Source organism: Leptosomus discolor, chromosome 17 (genome assembly GCF_034619465.1).
Source record: "Leptosomus discolor isolate bLepDis1 chromosome 17, bLepDis1.hap2, whole genome shotgun sequence".
NCBI classification, from domain to species: Eukaryota; Metazoa; Chordata; class Aves; order Leptosomiformes; family Leptosomidae; genus Leptosomus; species Leptosomus discolor.
In genome coordinates, this window is record NC_141407.1 from 18,200,084 (window position 1) to 18,219,215 (window position 19,132).

A 19,132-nucleotide genomic window follows, 5' to 3' on the forward strand; every position below is an offset into this window, starting at 1 on the left:
AGCTCCAGGCAGCAGCTGAGCTGTGTGTGGGAAGCGCAGCCAGACCTCAGGAAGGGCTGTGCCCCTCCAAGCGATGGTCTTGGTGCAGATCCGTGCCCAGAGCCCTCGGCAGCGGGTGACCGCAGGGGCCAGGGTGGCCAGTCCCACCAGCCCCACGGAAGGGAGCAGGAGGCAGGAGGCAGCTCCAGCACCGTGTGACGGGGACCTGGGCACCCACTCCAGCTCCAGCAAGGACACGGGACCCGGTGCTACGGCCCCACAGTCCGGGCACCCGGGCAGAGCCCCCATGCAGCCTCCAGCTCCCTGCCCTCAGCACCAGGGTCCCGCACCCACAGCCAGTCCTGGTCCCCAGCTGCCACCCCAATGCATGGGGCTGGGTGGGCACCGGTGCTGCCCGGGAGGTGTGGGACTGAAAGGCCGGTGGCAGCGCGGGGCTGTGGACCGTGTCTGGTCACAGGACGTCCCTCAGGAGCCAGCAGCTGTTCCCGGAGGCAGAACAATGCCCGGAAAGCTGCCAAGACACCACGGGCCACTCCACAGCACCCAGCCAGGGAGCCACCTCCGCTGCCTCGGCAGGGCCAGCCCCACGCCGGGGTCCCCCAGCCCCTTGCTACTGCCTGGCCTGTGTCTGTCCCCTGCAGCAGGAAGCTGCACCGGCTGCTCTTGTGGCACAGCATGGCACAGCACGGCACGGCTCTCTCAGGGCTGCGCCGAGCCCAGCGCCGAGCAGCAGCACCTTCGTGCCTCCCCGCAAGGCTTGTCCAGCAGCAGCAGCCTGCAGGAGGGAGGGGACGGGGGGGTTCACGCTTGGATGGAGTGTGCCTGGTGCTGGGGCATGGACCGGGTCACTGGGACCAACCTCCAGCCCCGGGAGGATTTAAAGCCCTGCCTGTGCCCGGGCAGCCCCACGCTGCCCGCCCCGCGCCATGCGGCTGCTGTCGCTGCTCCTGCTCCTGGGGCTCTGCTGCCTCTGGGCCCGGCTTGTGTCCGCAGGTGAGCGTGGGGTGGGCACGGGGTGGGCACGGGGTGGGCACCGGGGTGGGCACCAGGGGCCGGTGGGACGGCACTGCGGGCGGATGCACGGCCGCATGCACAGGGGCGAGCGCGGCCATGGCCGGGGTGCAGCGTCCCGCACGGCAGTGCCGTCCCCCCGCACAGCCTCGCACGCTGCAGAAGTCCCCGGCAAACCCCACCGGCAGCTCCCCTGGGAGGGGTGCCCTCGCCCCCGGCACCCCACTGTGGGGCTGATGACTGCGCCCCGGCACGCTCTGAAGCGAAGGCCTGGGCCATGGATGCTCCCATCTCTCTGCAGGATTCACCTAGCCCCCGCCCGGACCCCGGCCGAGGACCCAGCCTGTGCAGCCACCCCGCACCAAGGAGCCGGGCGGCCCGACGGCCATGGAGAGATCCATCAGCTGCTGGATAAGCACTCGCCCCCCCGATCCCACCTCCACCTCCTCGCCCTCAGCTCCATGCTGAGCACAGGGGTCTCCATGCCCTCCCACCCCCCAGTAAACCCAGTCTGCAATGAACACTGGCTGGCTCTTGCTGTGTCAGTCTCCTGGCGAGCCCCCACCAGCCTCCATGGGAGCTTTGTCCCCTGTGGGAGGGATGGGGTCCTGGGCAGGGTCTGGGCCACCACAGCCGGCGGGTTCCCAGGGACCTGCCCTCGAGTCCTGCCCAAACTCCATGGATCTGTCCATCTCTGCTGGGACCAGGCTCATTCCTATTCCCAGGGACCCTCCTGGGAGCAGGCACCCAGCGGGACCCCATCATGCCCCAGAGAGGACTGGGGCTTGCCCCAGGGCAGCAGCAGCACAGCCAGCCCCGACCTCGCCTCGGTGCAGCTCCATGGTGGGCGTGTGTCAGGGCTGCCCCGAGCCCTTGGGGGTCAGCTGGGGGTGCCCCTCGCACCCTGCACAGGCAGTGGCCCCCAAGCTCCCGACCCCGCGGCCAGCACGGCACAGCATGGTACAGCACGGCGGGCACAGGAGGGGCTCCAAGGGGCACACGAGCTCCCGGCACGCTGGCACACCGGTGTGAAAACCACCAGCACCGGGACCTGTGGGTGGCCATGCCCGCCTGGCCAAGCCCTGCCACGGCGGCTGCTTTCGGAGGATGCCAGGGGGACCTTGGCCACAGAGCAGCTCGCCCCAGGGAGCCCCAGGAGCTGGGGGGGGACAGACCCCACAGGGAGGTTTCTCCTGGCCCAGAGATGCTCTGCAGGTCCTGGGCAGGCACCCGGTCAGGGCCGTCCCTGTGGCTCTCCCATGGGGCACAGAGTCATGTCCCTGTGCAAAGGGCCCTGCTGAGCCCACGCCGGGCAGGAGCGGGCACAGGAGCTCCCCGTGCCTGGGGCAGGGCCGGGGCAGCCACGATGGCCTGGCCGTGCCGGACGCTGACAAAGGACAGCTTGTCACGCCAAGCCGGTGGCCCAACGTGGGGTTTATTAGGAAAGAGAAGGTCCTGCCCAAAACGCTGCTGGTGCCTGGGACCGGCCCTGGCAGAGTGAGGCAGAGGAGGCAGCTGGGGGGGGCCACCCCTGTGCCCACCCACCGCGGGCTCTCCTGGCCCTGCACGCTCCTCACACACCCTGCGGCATCGGTCACCACGCGGCATCGCCATCACCACCACCACCATCATCATCACCATCCCCATCATCATCTCCATAGTCGGCGTCATAGTTGTAGTCAGCATTGTTGTAGTCGTCATTGTTGTAGTTGTCATCGTCATAGTCGTCGTCATCATCACCATCGTTGTCACCATCATCGTCACCACCATCGTTGTTGCCATCATCACCGCCATCATCGTCACCATCGTCGTCATCATCATCACCATCACCACCACCACCATTGTCGTCACCATTGCCATGCTCATTTTTATCATCATCATCATCATCATCATCATCATCACTGTCATCATCCTCCCCACTGTCACTCTGGTCAGACTCGGGCTTCTCTCCTGCCTCAGGCTTCCCCCCAGTCTCTGGCTTCTCCCCCAGCACAGGTTTCTCCCCAGCCACAGGCTTCCCACCCGTCTCCGGCTTCCCACCGCCCTCCGGCTTTGCTACAACTTCTGGCTTTTCACTACTCTCAGTCTCCCCCCCACATACTGGTGTTTTCCCTGAACCAGGTTTATTCCCAGTGTCCGGCTGTCCAGCCAGCGTGGGCTTGTTCTCCACCGCAGGCTCCTCCGTGGTCACCGGCTTCTTCCCTGACGTGGGTGTTGCCGCAGACACCGGCTCAGACCCGGGCAGGCACCGGTCCTTACCCCGCCGCTCCTCATCCAGCTCCTGCTTCCCAGCCGGGGTGACCCTGCTGGGCTGTGGACTGGGCACCGCGCGGGGCTCTTCCCTGGACAAAAGGCTCTTCCCCGGCGGAGCGCAGCCGGGCGGCAGCCGCCTGGCAGGGGCTGCTCCACGGAGCCCTGGAAGGGAGCAGAGAGCAGCAGCATCAGCCCCAGGGCGAGAGCCCTGCGCTGCCCACCCACCCGCAGCCCCCATCCACGGCTCTCACCCGCAGCCCCCACCCACGGCTCCCACCCACCAGCATCCCCCGTCACCCCACAGGGCTCCCGGACGCTGGAGCCCACGGGGAGCTGCCCCTTGACGGCGCAGGGTCTCAGACTTGGCACGTCGACGCCGCGCTGGGGCATCGAGGGCAGGACGCCCCCCGCGCCCGCAGCAGCCGGGTTTGCTGCGTGGCTGCCTTCTCCCCTGCGGCTCTTCCCGGTGGGTTTTCAGGGCGCTGCCTGCCCGCTGCTGCCTGCGCAGCCGGGATGGCACAGCCCCCTGGGGCCACACCAGTGCCTCCAGCACATGGCAGCATCGCGGTGGGGCCGGAGCCCGAGGCCCCGTGCCGCCGGCAGCAGCCAGGCTGCGGAGGAGCCGCCGCAGGAGTGGCAGCACATCTGCCCGCCCGGGCCCTCCCCCGTGTCTCTGCACTGGGGCCAGCACCCACCTGCAGCTCCAGCGGCGCTGGGGAGCCAGGCAGAGATGGCACCACGCCGCAGCCCACCCCAGCACCCGTGGTGAGCCCCACATCGCCCAGGGTGATCCCCACCCCGCTCCCCCCACAGCCTTCCCGACCCTCGCCCGCAGCCGCCAGCACCCCCAAGCACTGGCCTCCCCGCCGGCTGCTCCTGCGGCACCCCGAGTGCCGTCCCCGGCAGACAGCCACCGGGCCAATGGCGGGCGCAGGGCTGGAAGAGCCGGGCTGGAACTTGGAGAGGAAAAGCAGGAAAATGCGTGTTTGCGTGTGCGATTGCATCAACTTCTCAGCAAAACAAACAGGAACGCAGCACCTGCCATTTAACCAGGGCACAAACACGGTGCTGAGCGCGTTCAGGAGGTCGGTCTGTGCAGGCTCCGGCCGAGCAGCAGCAAACGATCCCACCCAGCAGCAGCCCAGCGCAGCACAAGGCCCCCCGTGCGCAGCACTGGCCCCTTGACATCGCTTCAAGCGAGGGAACGGGACGGACACGCTGGCAGAAGTTCAGGGCATCTCCCTGCCGTGAGCCCTCCGAAAGCACCAGCCCCACCGGGGAGGTGCCGCTCTGGGAGAAGGGGAATTCTCAAAGAAGAATATGTTTCCTTCCCATATTTTTTGGGAGGAAAATGGCCAAATGTCAGAGGTGAAAATGGCATTTCTTCTGAATGAGCTGCGAGGTGATTCAGAGGGCAGTGGTCACACAATAACCCGATTGCTGGCAGAAGGCGGGTTATACCGCAGGGCTTAAAACCAGCCTGTAAACTGAGACCAAAAGAAACTCAAAGTTTCCAGAGGAAAGCACTGGGAAGCGATGACATTTCTGCCGACATATTTTCATCAGCGTGCGATGACCCCAGCGTCTCGTTACAGAGCAACAGCAAACCCGGCTCCCGCGGCGCCGGAGCCGCTGCTGCCTCCGAGTCTGGGCTCTAGAATAAAAGAGCCCGGCTGTGCAGGGACATTCGGAAGGAGGGGTTCCCTAAAACTGTGACCACTGCCCTCAGAATCACCTCACGGCTCATTCAAAAGAAATGCCATTTTCACCTCTTTGAAATTTGGCCATTTTTCCCAAGGAAAAAAATACGAGAAGGAAACATATTCTTCTTTGAGAATTTCCCTTCTCCCAGAGCGGCACCTCCCCGGTGGGGCTGGTGCTTTCGGAGGGCTCACAGCAGGGAGATGCCCTGAACCCGCCCCAGCGCAGAGCACAGGGGCAGCTGCCAGCCCTGGCGGGGACCGTGCTGCGCCCCGGTCCCAGGCAGGCGCGGGCAGGGGGGCAGCAGAGCTCAGCCTGCTGGGGCTCGGCTCTAACACCCCCCACGTCCCCATTTTGGCTAGAGACGCCCCAAGCAGAGCTGTGAGGGGTGGGGGTCCCCACTCGCCCCAAGGGGTCCCAGCCCCGCGGCTGGAAGCTGCTCAGCCCAGCTGGGAGGGACCATCCCGGCCCCCGGGCAGCCCAGTCTGTGTCGGGTCCAGCCCGTCCCGGTCCCGTCCGCAGCACCCCGGGGCTCTGGCCAGGCTGATGTTTCCGCCGGTCCCTGCCCAGGTCACTGGTTCGACGGACAAACCTCCTCCCGGGCATCCCCACGCCCGCGTGCTGGCACCACCGCCGCCTCTGTCCCCGGCAGGAGTTTTGCTGAACTTGAAGATTACAAAATTTAAGCAAGGGCTAAACCTCACAAGGGCTACAGCTCTTCACGGAAAGCTTTCACAAACACAGGGATTAAGACAGACATTTAAACACACACCACTGAACATCACCACCAGCACGGACCCAGTTGAAGATGTCCCTGCTCACGGCAGGGGGGTTGGGGTAGGTGACATTTAAAGGTCCCTTCCAACCCTTCTATGAAAATACTGAAAATATTGTTATAATCTCGAGAGGCCGGGTGTTTCCAGCGCTCCCGTACTTGCCTGCGGTGGGTGCCGCCTGCAGCTCTGCCCACAGGGCGAGGAGCCCCAGCAGGAAGATGCCTCTCGCCGCCGTCATGCTGCTGCCGGAGCCAGTGGCCAGGGCTGAGCCGGGCGGCGATTTAAAGTTCCTCCCGGGCAGCCCGGGTCGGGAATGGGAGGAAGCAGCTCCCAGGTGACTGGTAGGGACCTCCCACGCTCCACTGCAATTCTGCTCTCCAAAGAGCCACTCCAGCTGCTTTTCCCCACCCACAACCACGGCAGGAGCGGGATCCCGAGTCGGCGTCACGTCGCACGGGGAGGTCAGCCCAGGGGCCAGGAGGTGGGAAGGGGAAACCCCGGCTGCGCCGACTCTTCACCGCTGCTCTTGACAGGGAACCCCACCACCCCGCTGAAGGCTGTGACCGACCCCTCCGCCGCTGCCGCCCAGGGACAAACCATCTTCCCCGAGCCCCAGCGCACAGGACGCTGCCGGTGCCTCCCTGCCATGCCGGGTGGGAGCAGCTCCGTCCCTGCAGGGTCCCCACCCTGGGGTCCGGGATCCTTCGGAGGACGCTGGTCCTGCCACCAGCACGGCCTCTGCTGGGGCATCGCCCGCTTCCCGAGAGCGTTCGGGGAGGCGTCTGAAGGAACGGGCCCCCCGCGCCGCCGCTTTATTGGATGGGATTTGCAGAGATGGCCCAAGTCAGCTGCGGGGAAGGAAAGCGCCAGCCCAGGGGCAGCCCCTCCGGAACGGCACCGTCCGCCGCCACCCCGCGGGAGCCCAGCGCTCCCAGGTCTCGTCCCATCGCTTTGGTGAGGTGCTGTACTTGGAAAGCGGCAGGAGTACACATCCCCTGGCAGACAGAGCACCCCTCGTGCTGCAGCACCACCAGCTCCTTCTCTTCTTGTCGCTGCTGGGCTAAAACCGTGAGGGAGAGCACGGGGGGAAGCCCTTACACACGAAACCTGCTGCGGTTTCAGAGACAAGAGCTCTCGACCGAGACGGGGCATCACCTGGCAGGCAGCAGCCGCCGGCCGCTGCTCAGGGAGATGTTTGGGAAACGATGAGCGACCTTCATCGATAGCAGCGGCCTCCAACGCTGCGCTCTGCCCCGACACTGGGCTCTGCCCCGACGCGGGGCGCTGCCCGCAGTCCCAGCCCAAAGGGGCGCAGTGGGTGAGCACCCACCCGGGCAGCAGCGCTGGGGAGCTCCCTCCTTCCACATGCAAATGCCCCCCGTTCCCAGGCTGCTGTTTCGCACAGAGACGCTATTTGCAGATTTTTGCAGGCCCAGTATTCAGGGCTTCATTTGAACATCTGCCTCTAAACCCAGTATTTCATGTCCTAGTTCCGCTCACGGGCGCTGTGCCCCAGCTCTTTCAGTGTTACTCATGTAAATCACCGTGTTTTGGCACCCAAATGAGTGAGCTCAAAGTCTCCTCAGCAGATTAATGCTGTCTCCCGATGAAATGGAGCTCTCTGGAAGGAAAAGTCTCAGGATTTCGAGGACAAGAGCTCACCCAAGACAAGGAGAGTGCAGTAATCTGCCTTCAAACCCCTGGTCCAAACTGTCAGCCTTCACCAGAGACCCACATTAAGAGTAAATGGAAACTTAAATGCACTGCCACATTTTCTTCCCTTTTCTCTGCATCTGATTTCGGGGTGAAGACTTATTTAATATGTTTGAGAACACAGACTAAGTAGTACCTTCAGTCGTGTGAGTGCTAACCCATCTAAATTAAGTCATTCTCAAGTCACGCAGGAGCGCTAGCTGGCATTATGCAGTATTTCCCTTCCCTATTTAATTATTTCTTCCTGAATTATACACAAACCAGAGTGCAATCAATACTACAGGAGAACTTAATCACTCGTCTGGACAGGGCACACCAGCACCGGGCCAGACTGGGTCCGACTCACAGGTCAAAAGACAAAGTTTAAATCTGCAGCAGTGGGGCGAGTGAAATTAATCGGTTTGAGCTCAACTTTATTTCTACAGTTCTGAGCAAGGGCAAGCCACGCAACACGAATGCCAAAAAGGCAACGTTCCTGCTCAAAAACCTCCCGTCAAAGCCACGCCGAAGCGACGCAGGGGCAGGGCGAGGGCCGCGGCTCAGGAGCGGGAAGGCGCGCGGCTCCGCGCTGCCAAACCTGCGGGGCAGGAGGGCTCGTCACGAGAAGGACGCCCCAAGTACGGGTTCGGTCGTCTCCTCGCGGCCGTGACTCGATTCGGACGCAATTTCTACGCGAAGCGCCCGTGCCTGTCGGCGAGCCGGCGCCCCACACCTCACAGCCCCACGGCTCAACCCGACGGCCCGGTGCTTATCGCTGCGGATCGCCGCCGAGCAGGACGCCCACGGAGCGAGCTGCGCCGCCCTGCCGCTGTCGGCAGCGCCGACTCCCTTCCACACCCCCAGCAAACCATCCGGAACAACCCGCGGGACTGGAGGGCTCCTTCCAGCCCCGGGACTGCCCCTGCCCCCGTGCCTGCCCAGCGACTCCCCTCGGCTCTGGCACGTTTCCGCTCCGGCAGGTCAGGATCTCGGTTAACGTTCAGGGAAGTGATGCAGGATAATGTCTGACCAGCACGCTTCTCTGCTGAAATAAACACCTCGGGGAGACGAACCCTGCGGGTCCTGTTCCAGCTCCACGACCCGGGTCGCGCAGAGCAGGGTCGTACCCGCGCCCACCGCACGGGCAGCGCAGGTCCACGGAGAGCGGGACACGCACCAGAGCCCTCGGCTGGCTCTCGGGAGCCACTAGTGATTGCTGGGAGGCCACCAGGAGCGTTATCTGGGTGTCCAAATGCTTTTTGGTCATGTTCCCCCTCTCCTCGTCAGCCGTTTCCTGACTCTCGCTGATTACCTGCAGAGCAGCACCGGTCTGGTGAGAGGTCGGAGGGTGAATAGAGAAAAATAAACCAAACCATCACGTCTGCTGCTGCGGCAGGACCCAGCAGGCGTGTGCAGCCCCTCACCGGGATCTTGCGGACACTGGTGCCGTGGTTGCTTGTGAAAGCAGCAGCCAGGAGAAGGAGCAAATGCCCACGGTGATGAGCAGCGCTGCTCCCGCACCCGGATCCTCCCGGGGACAGCCAGGCTGGGGCCGGGGCCGGTCACTGCTGCACTGGGCAGAACTCACAGCATCCACAAAAATCCCACTTCCACGGGGCGGTGGGAGCTCGGCTCAGACCGCCCCATGCACCCACCCGGCTCCACGGTCATGGAACTGGCCAGGAGCGATGAGAAAGGGGCTCTCGGCACTCCGACCGCTCGGCTTCTCTCCCTCGTCTGTTCCCCCCCTGCCCACCTCCTCCCTCTGCGATGTCCTGCCCACTTTCTGCGGAGGCCACTCTAATTACTGAAGTGATGTTATAAAGTTCACAGCCTGCGCCCCCGCTCCCCCTTCCCGACCCCCTGTGCCACTCGTCCTGACGCCGCAGCCCCGCGGCGACCTGCGGGGGCAGAGCCAGCGCCGCGGCAAGGATTCAGCGGACAACGAGGTTTTGCCCGCCGGCGCCTCGCACCATGCCAGGGCGCGGGATGGGGCAGAACAGCCTTCCCGCTGCTGCCAACAGCCTGCCCACCCCGCGGGACGCCGAGGGGAGCGGCGACTTGTCCAAAGTCTCTTCGTGAAACCACAAAGGACTCGGGAAACCGCAGCTGCGGGTCGGCTGCGCGTCTCTGGCAGACATGGGGCGTTTGTCCTGTGCACCCGCCGCACAGACCCACGGGAGAATCGCCACTGAAGGCCGGGGGCTGGAGGAGGCCCAGACGAGCCACCTCATCAGTTACACATAGGGGACCCCTGACAGACATTGTTCTGACGTGCTCCTAAAAAGACATCCCTCCTCCTGCAGAGATGGGGACCCCTTTATGGAGAATTTGTTCCGGTTTTTAAGTCTTCTCGTAACTGGGAAGTTTTTCCAAAGAGCCGACCCAAGTCCCGCTTGACTCAAACCAACACCAGGACTCCTTGTCCGCTCACGGCGGGTACAGAGAGCGACCGGCCACTGTCCCCTCTGCAGCACACGTGCGGAGCTGAGCCCTCCCCCCACGGAGCTTTCACAGGTCAAACAGAACATTCTTCTACTTCTCCCCACGAGTTTCTCAGCCGTAGCTGTTTTTCCAATCCTCTGGACAATGTCCAATTTTTGTTGCTAATTACTTGAGGCAACCAGAATAAGCACATAAAAAGCCCAGTGCTGATGATAACGACGTTATGGCAACACCAGCGATGACACGATTGGCCCCACATCCGCAGGCCTGGTTGGTGTGACAGCCTGACCTCACCCCGGGCCGATGTGGCCCCAGCCAAGGTGGCAGGAAGGGGACAATGAGGGCAGGAGCCACTTCCAGCACGTGAGCCCGTGAGTCACCCAGCCTCTCCTCCTGCAGCCGGCTCCGGTCTCCCGTGGGTGCCGAGCCAACGGCTACGGCAGAACAATCGCACTGGCCACGCTGGGGGGGCACACAGTGACAGACACCAGGAGACACCGTCAGACCGTCCTCTGGAGGCACCGGCGCCGTCCCCGCACCACAGGCACTGGGCTGGAGAGTGCGGCAAGGCCAGCGGGGAAGAAGAACCCGCCTTCCCTCCGAGCGGCACGGCGCTTCCCCCGGCGCACGAGGGCAGCGGCTGGGAACGCCCGTCCTACGCCGCCCTCCGCTCCCGCTGCGGGACGGGACGGCCTCAACGCCGCGTGCTTTGGGAAAGCCCGCTTGCTTTTACCTCGCCATCATCTCGAAACACATTGCCAGCAAAAGAGCAAGCGGCTTTCAGTGCCCAGCTGTTACCAGCCGGGCCAGCAGGAAGGATTTGTGGATCACAGTGGGGCAAGGTCATCTGGGAGATGGACGAGGCTGTTTTGGCTGTTCTGCACCTTAGACAAGATGAGGAAACGCTGGTTTGGGGTGTTTCCTCAGGTAAACAACGAGATTCCAGAGAGATGAGAAATTGAGGGAAAAAAAGACACGGATCTGGAACAGCAAGGAGTTAATTTTTCTATTTTGGACGTCGGAAATAACCCAACAAGGAACATGCCGACGGTGAAAGGACACACATCCACGTTCCTGCAGCAGTGATGACTCCGGCCTCACGGGCAGGGTCAACGTGCAACCCGTTTCCTGGGGTCCGGGCCCTGTTCCTCAGCGGGACGGGGCGGATCAACGCGGCTGCCTGAGGCTTTGGGACTCGGGGTCGTTTTGACGCCGGCCGCCCGCCACCGCCTGCACCCGCGAAGCTGCACGTCGTTAGCACTAAGGGTGTCTTCGCCGACGGGCGTCCTGACGCGGCCTCGCACCCGCGTAGGTACGAGCGGGACCGAGGGCCGGAGGGGACCAGGGGACCGAGGGCCGGAGGGGACCAGGGGACCGAGGGCCGGAGGGCAGAGGTTTACAACAGGCCGCAAGGGACAAGCGACGGCGGGAGCAGCCCCCGGGCTGTTCGCGCTCGCCCCGCCGCCCCCGGCCGCCGCCGCCGCCGCCGCCGCGGGGGGACCCGGGTGGGCCCCGGGGGAGGCCTCAGCCCCGCACCGGGCGGGTCCCCGCCGCCACGGCAGATCGCCACTTCCGGCGCGCGGCCGAGGCGTCGCGGCCCGGTGACGCACTCCGGGGCCAGCGCTTCCGGTCGCGCGGGCTGGGAGCGGGTCCGGGGTCGCCGCCGCCGCCGCCGCCATGGGGGCCGCCCGCGATGCGGAGCAGCAGCCGGGGCCGCCGGGCGAGGAGGGCCCGGGCGGCGCGGAGGAGCAGCCGGTCAGCACGGTGAGGCGGGGGCCGGGCGGCGCGGGGCGGGGGCCGGGCGGCGGGCGGGCGGCGGCTGACGCGTGTGTCCCGCAGAGCCCCTGGAACATCATGATCAAGCACCGGCAGGTGCAGCGGCGCGGCCGGCGCTCCCAGATGACCACCAGGTACGGGCGGGCCGGGGGCGCCGGGGCGGGAAGGGGAGCGGGCCGGGCGGGGGTGCCCGGACTGGGCTGGGCCGGACTGGCGGGACTGGGCACCGGGGAGGATCTGGGTCAGACCAGAGCGGGGCAGGGGCGTCCCGCGCCCCCCGCCTGACTCCTCCGCCTCCAGCTTCACGGACCCGGTGGTGTCCATGGACCTGCTGCGAGCCGTCCTGCAGCCCAGCATCAACGAGGAGATCCGGGGCGTCTTCAACAAGTACATGAAGGTGGGAGCTGGGGGGACAGGCCCCGCGCCCCCTCCCACGGGGGGCGGCACGGGGAGAGCTCAGCGCCTGGCCACGGGTGTGGGGGTGCAGCGTGGGAGCGGGGCCCTGTGCCTGCCCCGCCGCTGCCTACACAGACTCCGACCCTCTCCCGCCGCCCCCTCCCTAGTTTTTCCAGAAGGCAGCAATCAACGTGCGGGATAATGTCGGGGAGGAGGTGGACCCGGAGCAACTCATCCAGGAGACATGTCGGAGCTGCCTGGAGCAGGTGGGCACAAGCGGGAGGCTCCGCTCCCTCGGCAGAGCCAGGCGCCGGGCCGGCCCGGCTGGGACGCACCCTCCGAAATGGCTTTGCCGTTAGCGTGAGGGGGACACCCGCAGCCCTGGCGTGGCTGCTGCACTGGGCTTCGCTCACTCTGGGGAGAGGGGAGCGGTCGTGGTGCTGCTTTCCCCTGCTGCTGTCGGCCGGAGCTTCTGCAGGGGCCGGCCCCCTGGCACCCGTCCGGCCCCCTGGCACCCGTCCGAGAGCCCTGGCGGCCGTGGGGTGAGGTGTTTCTCTTTCACATCTTGCTTTTGTGCCACCTGTCCGGACTTTATCACAGCCAGGTTGCGGTTTTGCATCCTGCCACCTGTGAAGGCGCTGCGTGGCGGCACTGCGGGAGCAGGGCTGTTACCGGGCTTTGGGGCAGATACACGGAAGTGGGGGGCACTGGCAGGTCCCTCTCCGAACCCAGCATCAGGTAACCTTTCGGTAACCCCTCTTTCTCTCTGTGCAGGCCAAGCTGCTGTTCTCCGATGGCAAAAAGGTTGTTCCCAGGTTGCCCCATGAGCAGGCAGTGCCAAAGGTGAGAGTTGTTGTTGCTCCCAGAGGCTTGAGTGACTTGTGGGAGCTGGGAGGAGGAGGAGAAGGGCTGGAACTGGTTTGTGCTCTGTCTCTTGTCCGTCAGCGTGCTGGCGAGGAGGCAGAGCGGGGGGTGTTGGGCTGGGAGGGAGGGGTACCTACAGGGCAACAAAAGTGTCAGGCGCTGCCTGTGGCAGTTCAGTGCTTCTCGTTGAGGTGGGCTGGGGTCGGCGTTTCCCTGGGTGATCGGGCTCGAGCGTGGCAGAGGAGAGAGCGGCCAGCTGGCCGCGTGGGGCCGTGCCCGCCTGGCAGGGAGCAGGGCCCTGCTCACCCCACTGCCGTTCCCCTTCCAGCGCGCCCGACAGGTGGATGAGGAGCTGAATCGCCGAGGGAGCCCCGTTCCCAAAAAGGTGGGAGGGGTTTCTGCACAAGGGATTTTCTGTTTCAGGAAGCCTGTTCTTCATTCCTGGCCATTCCCGCAGTATGAGGGTGCGGGCACCTGGACAGCTCGGAGGTGCTCGTGCTCGTGCCAGCACTTCTGCTCATGCCAAAGAGAGCAGCTTCCCTGGGAAGGGGCGGGTACCCGAGAGGGTGCTCTCAGCCTGCACAGCTGAGTCACCAAAGGGTTTCTTCCGTGCAGAGAAAGGGGCGACCTCCAGGACAGAGCCTGTCGAACGATCGCGCGGTCTCAGGCCTGGCTGCGTGAGTATGGGTCCTGGGCTGGAGCCCCGGGTTCAGGAGGGCGGGGGGGAAATGAGGCTGCCCGAATGCAGGAGGACAGAACCCCTGCGGTCCCCTTCCCCTCCTGCAAAAAGCAGAGGTGCAGAGGAGTGCCAGAGGGCAGGTAGGAGGGGTTTAGGTTGAAGTGTTCCCCCATCAGGCCAACACCTTCAAGGAAGGGATTTTAAACAGACCCGAAGGGGTGAAAAGGTCCAGAGGGACGGTTCGGAGTGAGCAGCGTGAGACGCGGGCGGTGGTGGGACCTGGCAGCCAGGGAGAGGAGAGCGTGTGGCAAAGATAAGGGTCTGGAGCTGGGCACCGCAGGGGGGTGGAGGGTGTGAACGAAGGCGGATCTGGAAGGGCTGGAGCTCGATCCCTGCGCTGGTCCCGCAGGGACTTGGTTCTCACTGCGTTTTCCTTCCCCTCAGGTGGAAGCTCAAAGTCTCTGAGCCCGTGAGAAGGGATGGACCAAAGGTATTGGCTGGCCGACACCGCTGGGCTCACCCTCTCCTCCCCTTTCCTTCTGCCAGCAGAGCCCTACTGCTGCGGGAGCGGAGGACAGCACCGAGCTGTGCTCTGCCCCGACGGGCCCCTGCAGCACAGGAGAGAAGCAGCAAGAGGAGCGAAGTGCCTGGAGGCCTTTGCTTGTCTCCCCCAGGCACTGTAGCCTGTACCTCTGCGGTGTGGGGCCGCTCTTAGGAGGCCTGGGGAGAGCAGTAGTAGCCAGGAGGATCCCACAAGCATTTGCCACGAGGGAAACCGCTTAGGTTGGCCCAGAGGGAACGTGACTTCCCTCCTCCGCAAAGTCCGGAGGGCTGTGGCCGCCTCCATCCCTGCCAGGCCGGAGCGGTTCCAAGGTTCCCCGTCAGAGAGCCGAGGCTCGTGGAGCACGGGCCGGCACCAGCTTCATTTCTAATGTTGCCCCTTTTCCAATTGCTCTGTAGTGGGATCCATCCCGACTGACTGAAACCACAACCTTTGTGCTGGGATCTCGAGCCAACAAGTAAGGACTGGCCCTGGCGATGGAGGGTGGTGTCTCCAAGGCAGGCGCCCGTCAGACTCCTCCCGTCACTTCGCTTCTCTGCCTCGAAAGCAGTAGGAAGGGCTTGGGGAGGAGAGGAGGTGTCCCCCCATACCACCGCGGCCGCCCCCCCGCGCAGCTGTAACACCCCCTCGTGTTCCTCTTTCAGAGCTCTCGGGATGGGAGGAACAAGAGGGCGACTCTACATCAAGCATCCCCACCTCTTTAAGGTCAGGTGCAGCGGCAGGACGCTCCCTCCCTCGGGCTTTGCTCGGGAGCGGTTTCCGTGTGCCTCGGCCGGCTCGTGCTCTGCCTCCCCGCGCCCTCGCTCGTGGCCACCCGTGCCGGAGCGTGAGCTGACGGCTTAGCGCAGCCCCCCGGGCGGGTGCTTGCCCGGAGCCAGGCCTCGAGGTTGGAGAAGCATCAGGCAGAGCTGAGCCCCCCACCCCCAGCCCGGCAGCCCCCGGTGGGCAGCGCCGTGGCAGGCCCCGCGTCCCGGCAGGAGGGGGGTCCGAGCGGGGAGCCGTGTCGCCTGTGCTCAGCCAGGTCCTTGCTGCTTTATTGCAGTACGCAGCTGACCCGCAGGATAAGCACTGGCTGGCAGAGCAGCAGCACATGAGGGCCACTGGGGGCAAGATGGTGAGTACGGCCGGGCCGGCGGCTCCCGCAGCCGGCGGGGACCGCGCAGAGACCCACCGCAGGGCCAGGACGGGCGGAGGAGCAGCAGCGGCGAGCGGCCTGCTGCGGGAGAGGCGGCTCCGGCAGAGGCTAGGCAGGGCACGCAGAGGCGCTCCCAGGGCATCACGGAGGTCCATCTGTCCATCCATCTGCTGCCCCTCAGGATCTGGGCAAGGGGTGCAGGCTCCGTGGGGAGCAGCGGCTCTGCACGGGACGGGGGGACACGAGCGGCACCGGGGCAGGTGCACGGCAGCGCTGAGGTGTGTCCCCCGCCTTGTGCCGCAGGCCTACCTCCTCATCGAAGAGGACATTCGGGATTTGGCTGCCAGCGATGATTACAGGTGAGGACCGAAGCCGAGCTGCCGTGTGCGCTGCCGGGCCTGGGGCTGCCACCCTGGGGGGCTCTGTGGCACTCACCCTCGCCGCTCCTCCGCTGCGGGGGTCCCATGCCGGAGGGGCCCTGCAGGGGGCTGTCTGGGGGGCTCAGGGCCGAGGGTTTGGGGGCTCGGTGCTGGTTGGGAGTTGGCACTAGGGATCTGTGATGAGTGCTGGGGTTTGGCGCCAGGGGTCTGTGTTGGGTGCTGGGGTCCAGGGTGTTGATGACAGGGGTCTGTGATGGGTGCTGGGGGTCTGGGCTCAGTGCTGGTTGGGGTGCCGGGGGGTCTGTCTCACCCCACTGCTCCCCAGGGACTCGGTGGACCTGCGGCTGGAGGAGCTGAAGCCCTTCGTCCCGCCGGCGTGGATGACCGAGAAGATGCAGAGGCACATGGAGACGCTTCGCCGCGGGGGGGACGCGCCGCCCCTCGAGGGCCCCCCCGAACCCTGAGACCCCGCCCCTCAAGCCCCCCCCCCCCCCCAATAAAGCCGCTTCGCACCCGCCTCCGCCGCCTCCTGGGATACGGGGTGGGGGGGGGGTGGCCCTTTAAGGGCCCGCCGGGACGCGCGGCTCCGCCCCGCGGAGGGGCAGCGGCCAATCGGCGTTTCCGCCGCCGGACCCAGTGGCCCGTCGGCGCCCGCTCGCCGTTACTGTGGCAGCCGCATCCCCGGCGAGCGACGATTGGCCGGCTCGAACGGAGCTGCGCGCTGATTGGAGGAGGCGCGGCACGTTAGGAACATTCAAACGGGGCGCGGGGCGGGACCGGACGGGCCGGGGCCGCCGCACCGGAGAACGCCCAGCGCCGCGCCGCGACCCACCGGAGCGTCCTGCACCGCCGCCCCGCGCCGGGAGAGCCGCAGCCGGGCCTGGGATTCGCGCCGGTCGCAGCCGCGGCGGGAGGGAGGGAGCGAGCGGAGTCCGGGGCGGCACCGCCAGGGAGCGGGAGCGGGAGCGTCGTCCGGCGCCCGTGAACCGCCGGGCAGCGGCGGCCGGAGGCGAGTGCGTCGCTCAGCAGCAACCGGGAGCCGCCGCCATGGCCTCGCAGAACGCCGACCCCGCCGCCGTGCCCAGTGCAGCGGCCCGCAAAGCGGCTGAGGCGGGGGCGACGGCGGCCCGCGGGTCGGTGGGGAAGAGGTGAGCTGGGACCGGGGGGCGGGGGCTGGGGGTTGCCCCCGCGGACCGGCCCGGTAACGTGTGCTTCCCCCGCAGGCTGCAGCAGGAGCTGATGGCGCTCATGGTGAGTGGGGTCAGGGGCCGAACCGGGGTGGGGGGTGGTCCCGGGGCCGAACCGGGGGGGTCCCGGGCCGCCCTGACTCGCCGCTCCCGCAGATGTCTGGTGACAAAGGCATCTCCGCCTTCCCTGAGTCCGACAACCTCTTCAAGTGGATCGGGACCATCGACGGCGCCGCCGGCACGGTGAGCAGCCGGCACCCGGCACGGCGGGACCCGGGGATGGGGGAGGCCCGGGTCCACCCTACTTCCCCCCCCCTCCCCCTCGGCTGAGGGCGGTCCCGGGGCTCCCCTCGGGGGCTGCGGCCCCGGCGCTGACTCCTGCCCCCAGCCCTACGAGGAGCTGCGGTACAAGCTGTCGCTGGAGTTCCCCAGCGGGTACCCCTACACGGCGCCCACCGTCCGGTTCCTGACGCCCTGCTACCACCCCAACGTCGACACCCAGGGCAACATCTGCCTCGACATCCTCAAGGACAAGTGGTCGGCCCTCTACGACGTCCGCACCATCCTGCTCTCCATCCAGAGCCTGCTGGCAGGTGGGTCCCACGGCCGCGCTGCAGTGAGGGGCTGGGGGCAGTGGTGGGGATGACACCTTCCCCGCACCAGCACAGCTCAGGGGTCCAGGCCACTCCAGCTGCTGACCCAGCCCCTGTCCCCAGAGCCGAACATTGAGAGCCCCCTGAACACGCATGCCGCCGAGCTTTGGAAGAACCAAACCGGTGAGTGCCCCCCACTCCACCCTCCCTCCCACCCGGGTGGGCAGCAGCGCAGCCCCCCGGCCCCGCTGCGTCCCGCTGCCTGCCTGGCCCCGCGGCTGCCCCAGGACCCTCAGCCCCCCATCTCTCCCCAGCCTACAAGAAGTACGTGCGGGAGACGTACACCAAGCAGGCCAAGAGCCAGGAAACCTGACCCCCGCCGCCGCCTCTGCCCGTCGTACTTGGGTCTCTGTCCGCTCCCTGTCCGGCCGCTCCCCCCGGCTTTCTGTATCATAGGCTGGTTTTAAATTAATTTTGCAGTCCGAGCCACGGTTAATGTATAAATAAATGCATGTTTATAACTTTTCTTCTGGGGGTTTTGTTGCAGCCTGGCACCCTGTGAGTGCCCGGAGGTGCCATCTCTCAGTCAGCCCAGCCCCGGGTCCTGCCGGCCCCTCTGCGACCGTGGGCAGGAGGGGAGGAACACCGACCCTCGCGGGGTAATAGGGGCTTTATTAACATTTGGGGTGCCCGGAGTTCGTCCCATTCCCTCCCCAGGGTGGGAGCAGCCCCCAGCATCGCCTGCCCAGGCTGGGGGCAGCAGGGTACGCGGGACTCTGCCCCCTGCTCTGTGATGCCTGAGAGTGGGCATGGTGCGTGATGCCAGCCCTGCCACCTCCTCTCCTGCCCCCACAGTCAGAGGACCCTGCAGCAGTGCCCAGCACAAGGCCCCCCCCGGGCCACCCTGACCGCAGGGGCTGCAGTGCTGCCTGTCCCCACCGGCTGCGTGGCCTCCACTGTCCAGGGCGGGATGTTGGCTCTGCTCTCCATCTCCGCCAGCGTGGCCCTCACCTGCTCGATCTCCTCCTCCAGGCACAGGGCGGCCAGCGGCTGCGTGGGACCCCCCCCTCGCCAGCTCCCCTTGCGGCTGGGCAGCCCGCGGCCCCCCAGCCCGGTGCGCAGCGGGGCTGCACCGCCTCCCTGTGCGGAGAAGAGCTGGCAGAGGTGGTGGGTTCTGTGCAGGTCCTGCAGGAAGAGCTCCAGGGCGGAGAGGAAGAGCACCCACAGCCGCTCCAGCTCCCGCCGCTCCTCGGGGCTCGCCGACGCCTGCCGCAGCCCCGCCAGCAGCGTGCATCGCAGCCCTGCGGGACCGGGGATGCTGAGCCGGGGCAGCCCCAGAACCACTCCACCAGCCCCAGTGTGGGTGCAGGGGGGGCACCATAGCCACCGCCCGGTACAGCAGCCCCGCTCCTTACCGGTGCTGAGCTCACGCGCCTCCGCGCTCCTCCTGCGCCGCTCCTCCCGCAGCCGGGGGCCGTCCGTGCTGCCCCCGAGCTGCAGCACCAGCTGCCGGTGCCCGGCTGTGGCCTTGCAGAGGGCGGCCTGGGCTGCTGCACACGTCCTCACTGCCCCCCGCACGCGGCACGCATCCCCTCTCCCCGGTGCCATCGCGCCCCGGGAGGACAGGGCAGGGACAGGCCCCTCCGCAGCAGCCCCCGGCTCTCTGGGGGGCTCAGCTCCTC

The 19,132-nt window shown here is 66.3% G+C and overlaps 3 protein-coding genes across 4 annotated transcripts; 2 read left to right on the forward strand and 1 right to left on the reverse strand.

Moving 5' to 3' along the window:
* The first annotated feature begins 11,555 nt into the window (after window positions 1-11,555).
* DNTTIP1 (deoxynucleotidyltransferase terminal interacting protein 1) lies at window positions 11,556-16,136 on the forward strand. 2 transcript variants are annotated; one of them, XM_086474710.1, is made up of 13 exons: window positions 11,556-11,642; window positions 11,718-11,788; window positions 11,955-12,051; window positions 12,218-12,316; window positions 12,825-12,893; window positions 13,243-13,299; window positions 13,530-13,591; window positions 14,038-14,083; window positions 14,554-14,612; window positions 14,800-14,860; window positions 15,198-15,269; window positions 15,594-15,649; window positions 15,996-16,136. In XM_086474710.1, the coding sequence occupies exons 1-13, from the start codon at window positions 11,556-11,558 to the stop codon at window positions 16,132-16,134; spliced, it is 975 nt and encodes a 324-aa protein (XP_086330836.1). In that variant the 3' UTR covers window positions 16,135-16,136. The 2 variants fall into 2 exon arrangements, with proteins under 2 accessions (XP_086330836.1, XP_086330837.1); XM_086474711.1 differs by having other exon boundaries at window positions 11,556-11,633.
* Window positions 16,137-16,717: 581 nt separating this feature from the next.
* On the forward strand, window positions 16,718-17,823 carry UBE2C (ubiquitin conjugating enzyme E2 C). Its single transcript, XM_086474727.1, has 6 exons — window positions 16,718-16,818; window positions 16,894-16,921; window positions 17,014-17,100; window positions 17,246-17,450; window positions 17,574-17,633; window positions 17,765-17,823. The coding sequence occupies exons 1-6, from the start codon at window positions 16,718-16,720 to the stop codon at window positions 17,821-17,823; spliced, it is 540 nt and encodes a 179-aa protein (XP_086330853.1).
* A 482-nt stretch (window positions 17,824-18,305) lies between these two features.
* On the reverse strand, window positions 18,306-19,058 carry LOC147414257 (regulator of G protein signaling 9-binding protein-like). Its single transcript, XM_086474917.1, has 2 exons — window positions 18,866-19,058; window positions 18,306-18,751 (listed from the first exon to the last, which is right to left on the reverse strand). The coding sequence occupies exons 1-2, from the start codon at window positions 19,056-19,058 to the stop codon at window positions 18,306-18,308; spliced, it is 639 nt and encodes a 212-aa protein (XP_086331043.1).
* Window positions 19,059-19,132: the final 74 nt, after the last annotated feature.

Coding starts and splice junctions, on each gene's coding strand:
- DNTTIP1 (XM_086474710.1), top strand. CDS start 11,556: ATGGGGGCCGCCCGCGATGCGGAGCAGCAGCCGGGGCCGCCGGGCGAG. Junction 11,643..11,717: donor AGGAGCAGCCGGTCAGCACG/GTGAGGCGGGGG, acceptor TGTGTCCCGCAG/AGCCCCTGGAACATCATGAT. Junction 13,592..14,037: donor GCGGTCTCAGGCCTGGCTGC/GTGAGTATGGGT, acceptor CCTTCCCCTCAG/GTGGAAGCTCAAAGTCTCTG.
- UBE2C (XM_086474727.1), top strand. CDS start 16,718: ATGGCCTCGCAGAACGCCGACCCCGCCGCCGTGCCCAGTGCAGCGGCC. Junction 16,819..16,893: donor CGCGGGTCGGTGGGGAAGAG/GTGAGCTGGGAC, acceptor CTTCCCCCGCAG/GCTGCAGCAGGAGCTGATGG. Junction 17,101..17,245: donor TCGACGGCGCCGCCGGCACG/GTGAGCAGCCGG, acceptor TCCTGCCCCCAG/CCCTACGAGGAGCTGCGGTA.
- LOC147414257 (XM_086474917.1), bottom strand. CDS start 19,058: ATGGCACCGGGGAGAGGGGATGCGTGCCGCGTGCGGGGGGCAGTGAGG. Junction 18,752..18,865: donor GGCGCGTGAGCTCAGCACCG/GTAAGGAGCGGG, acceptor CCGGTCCCGCAG/GGCTGCGATGCACGCTGCTG.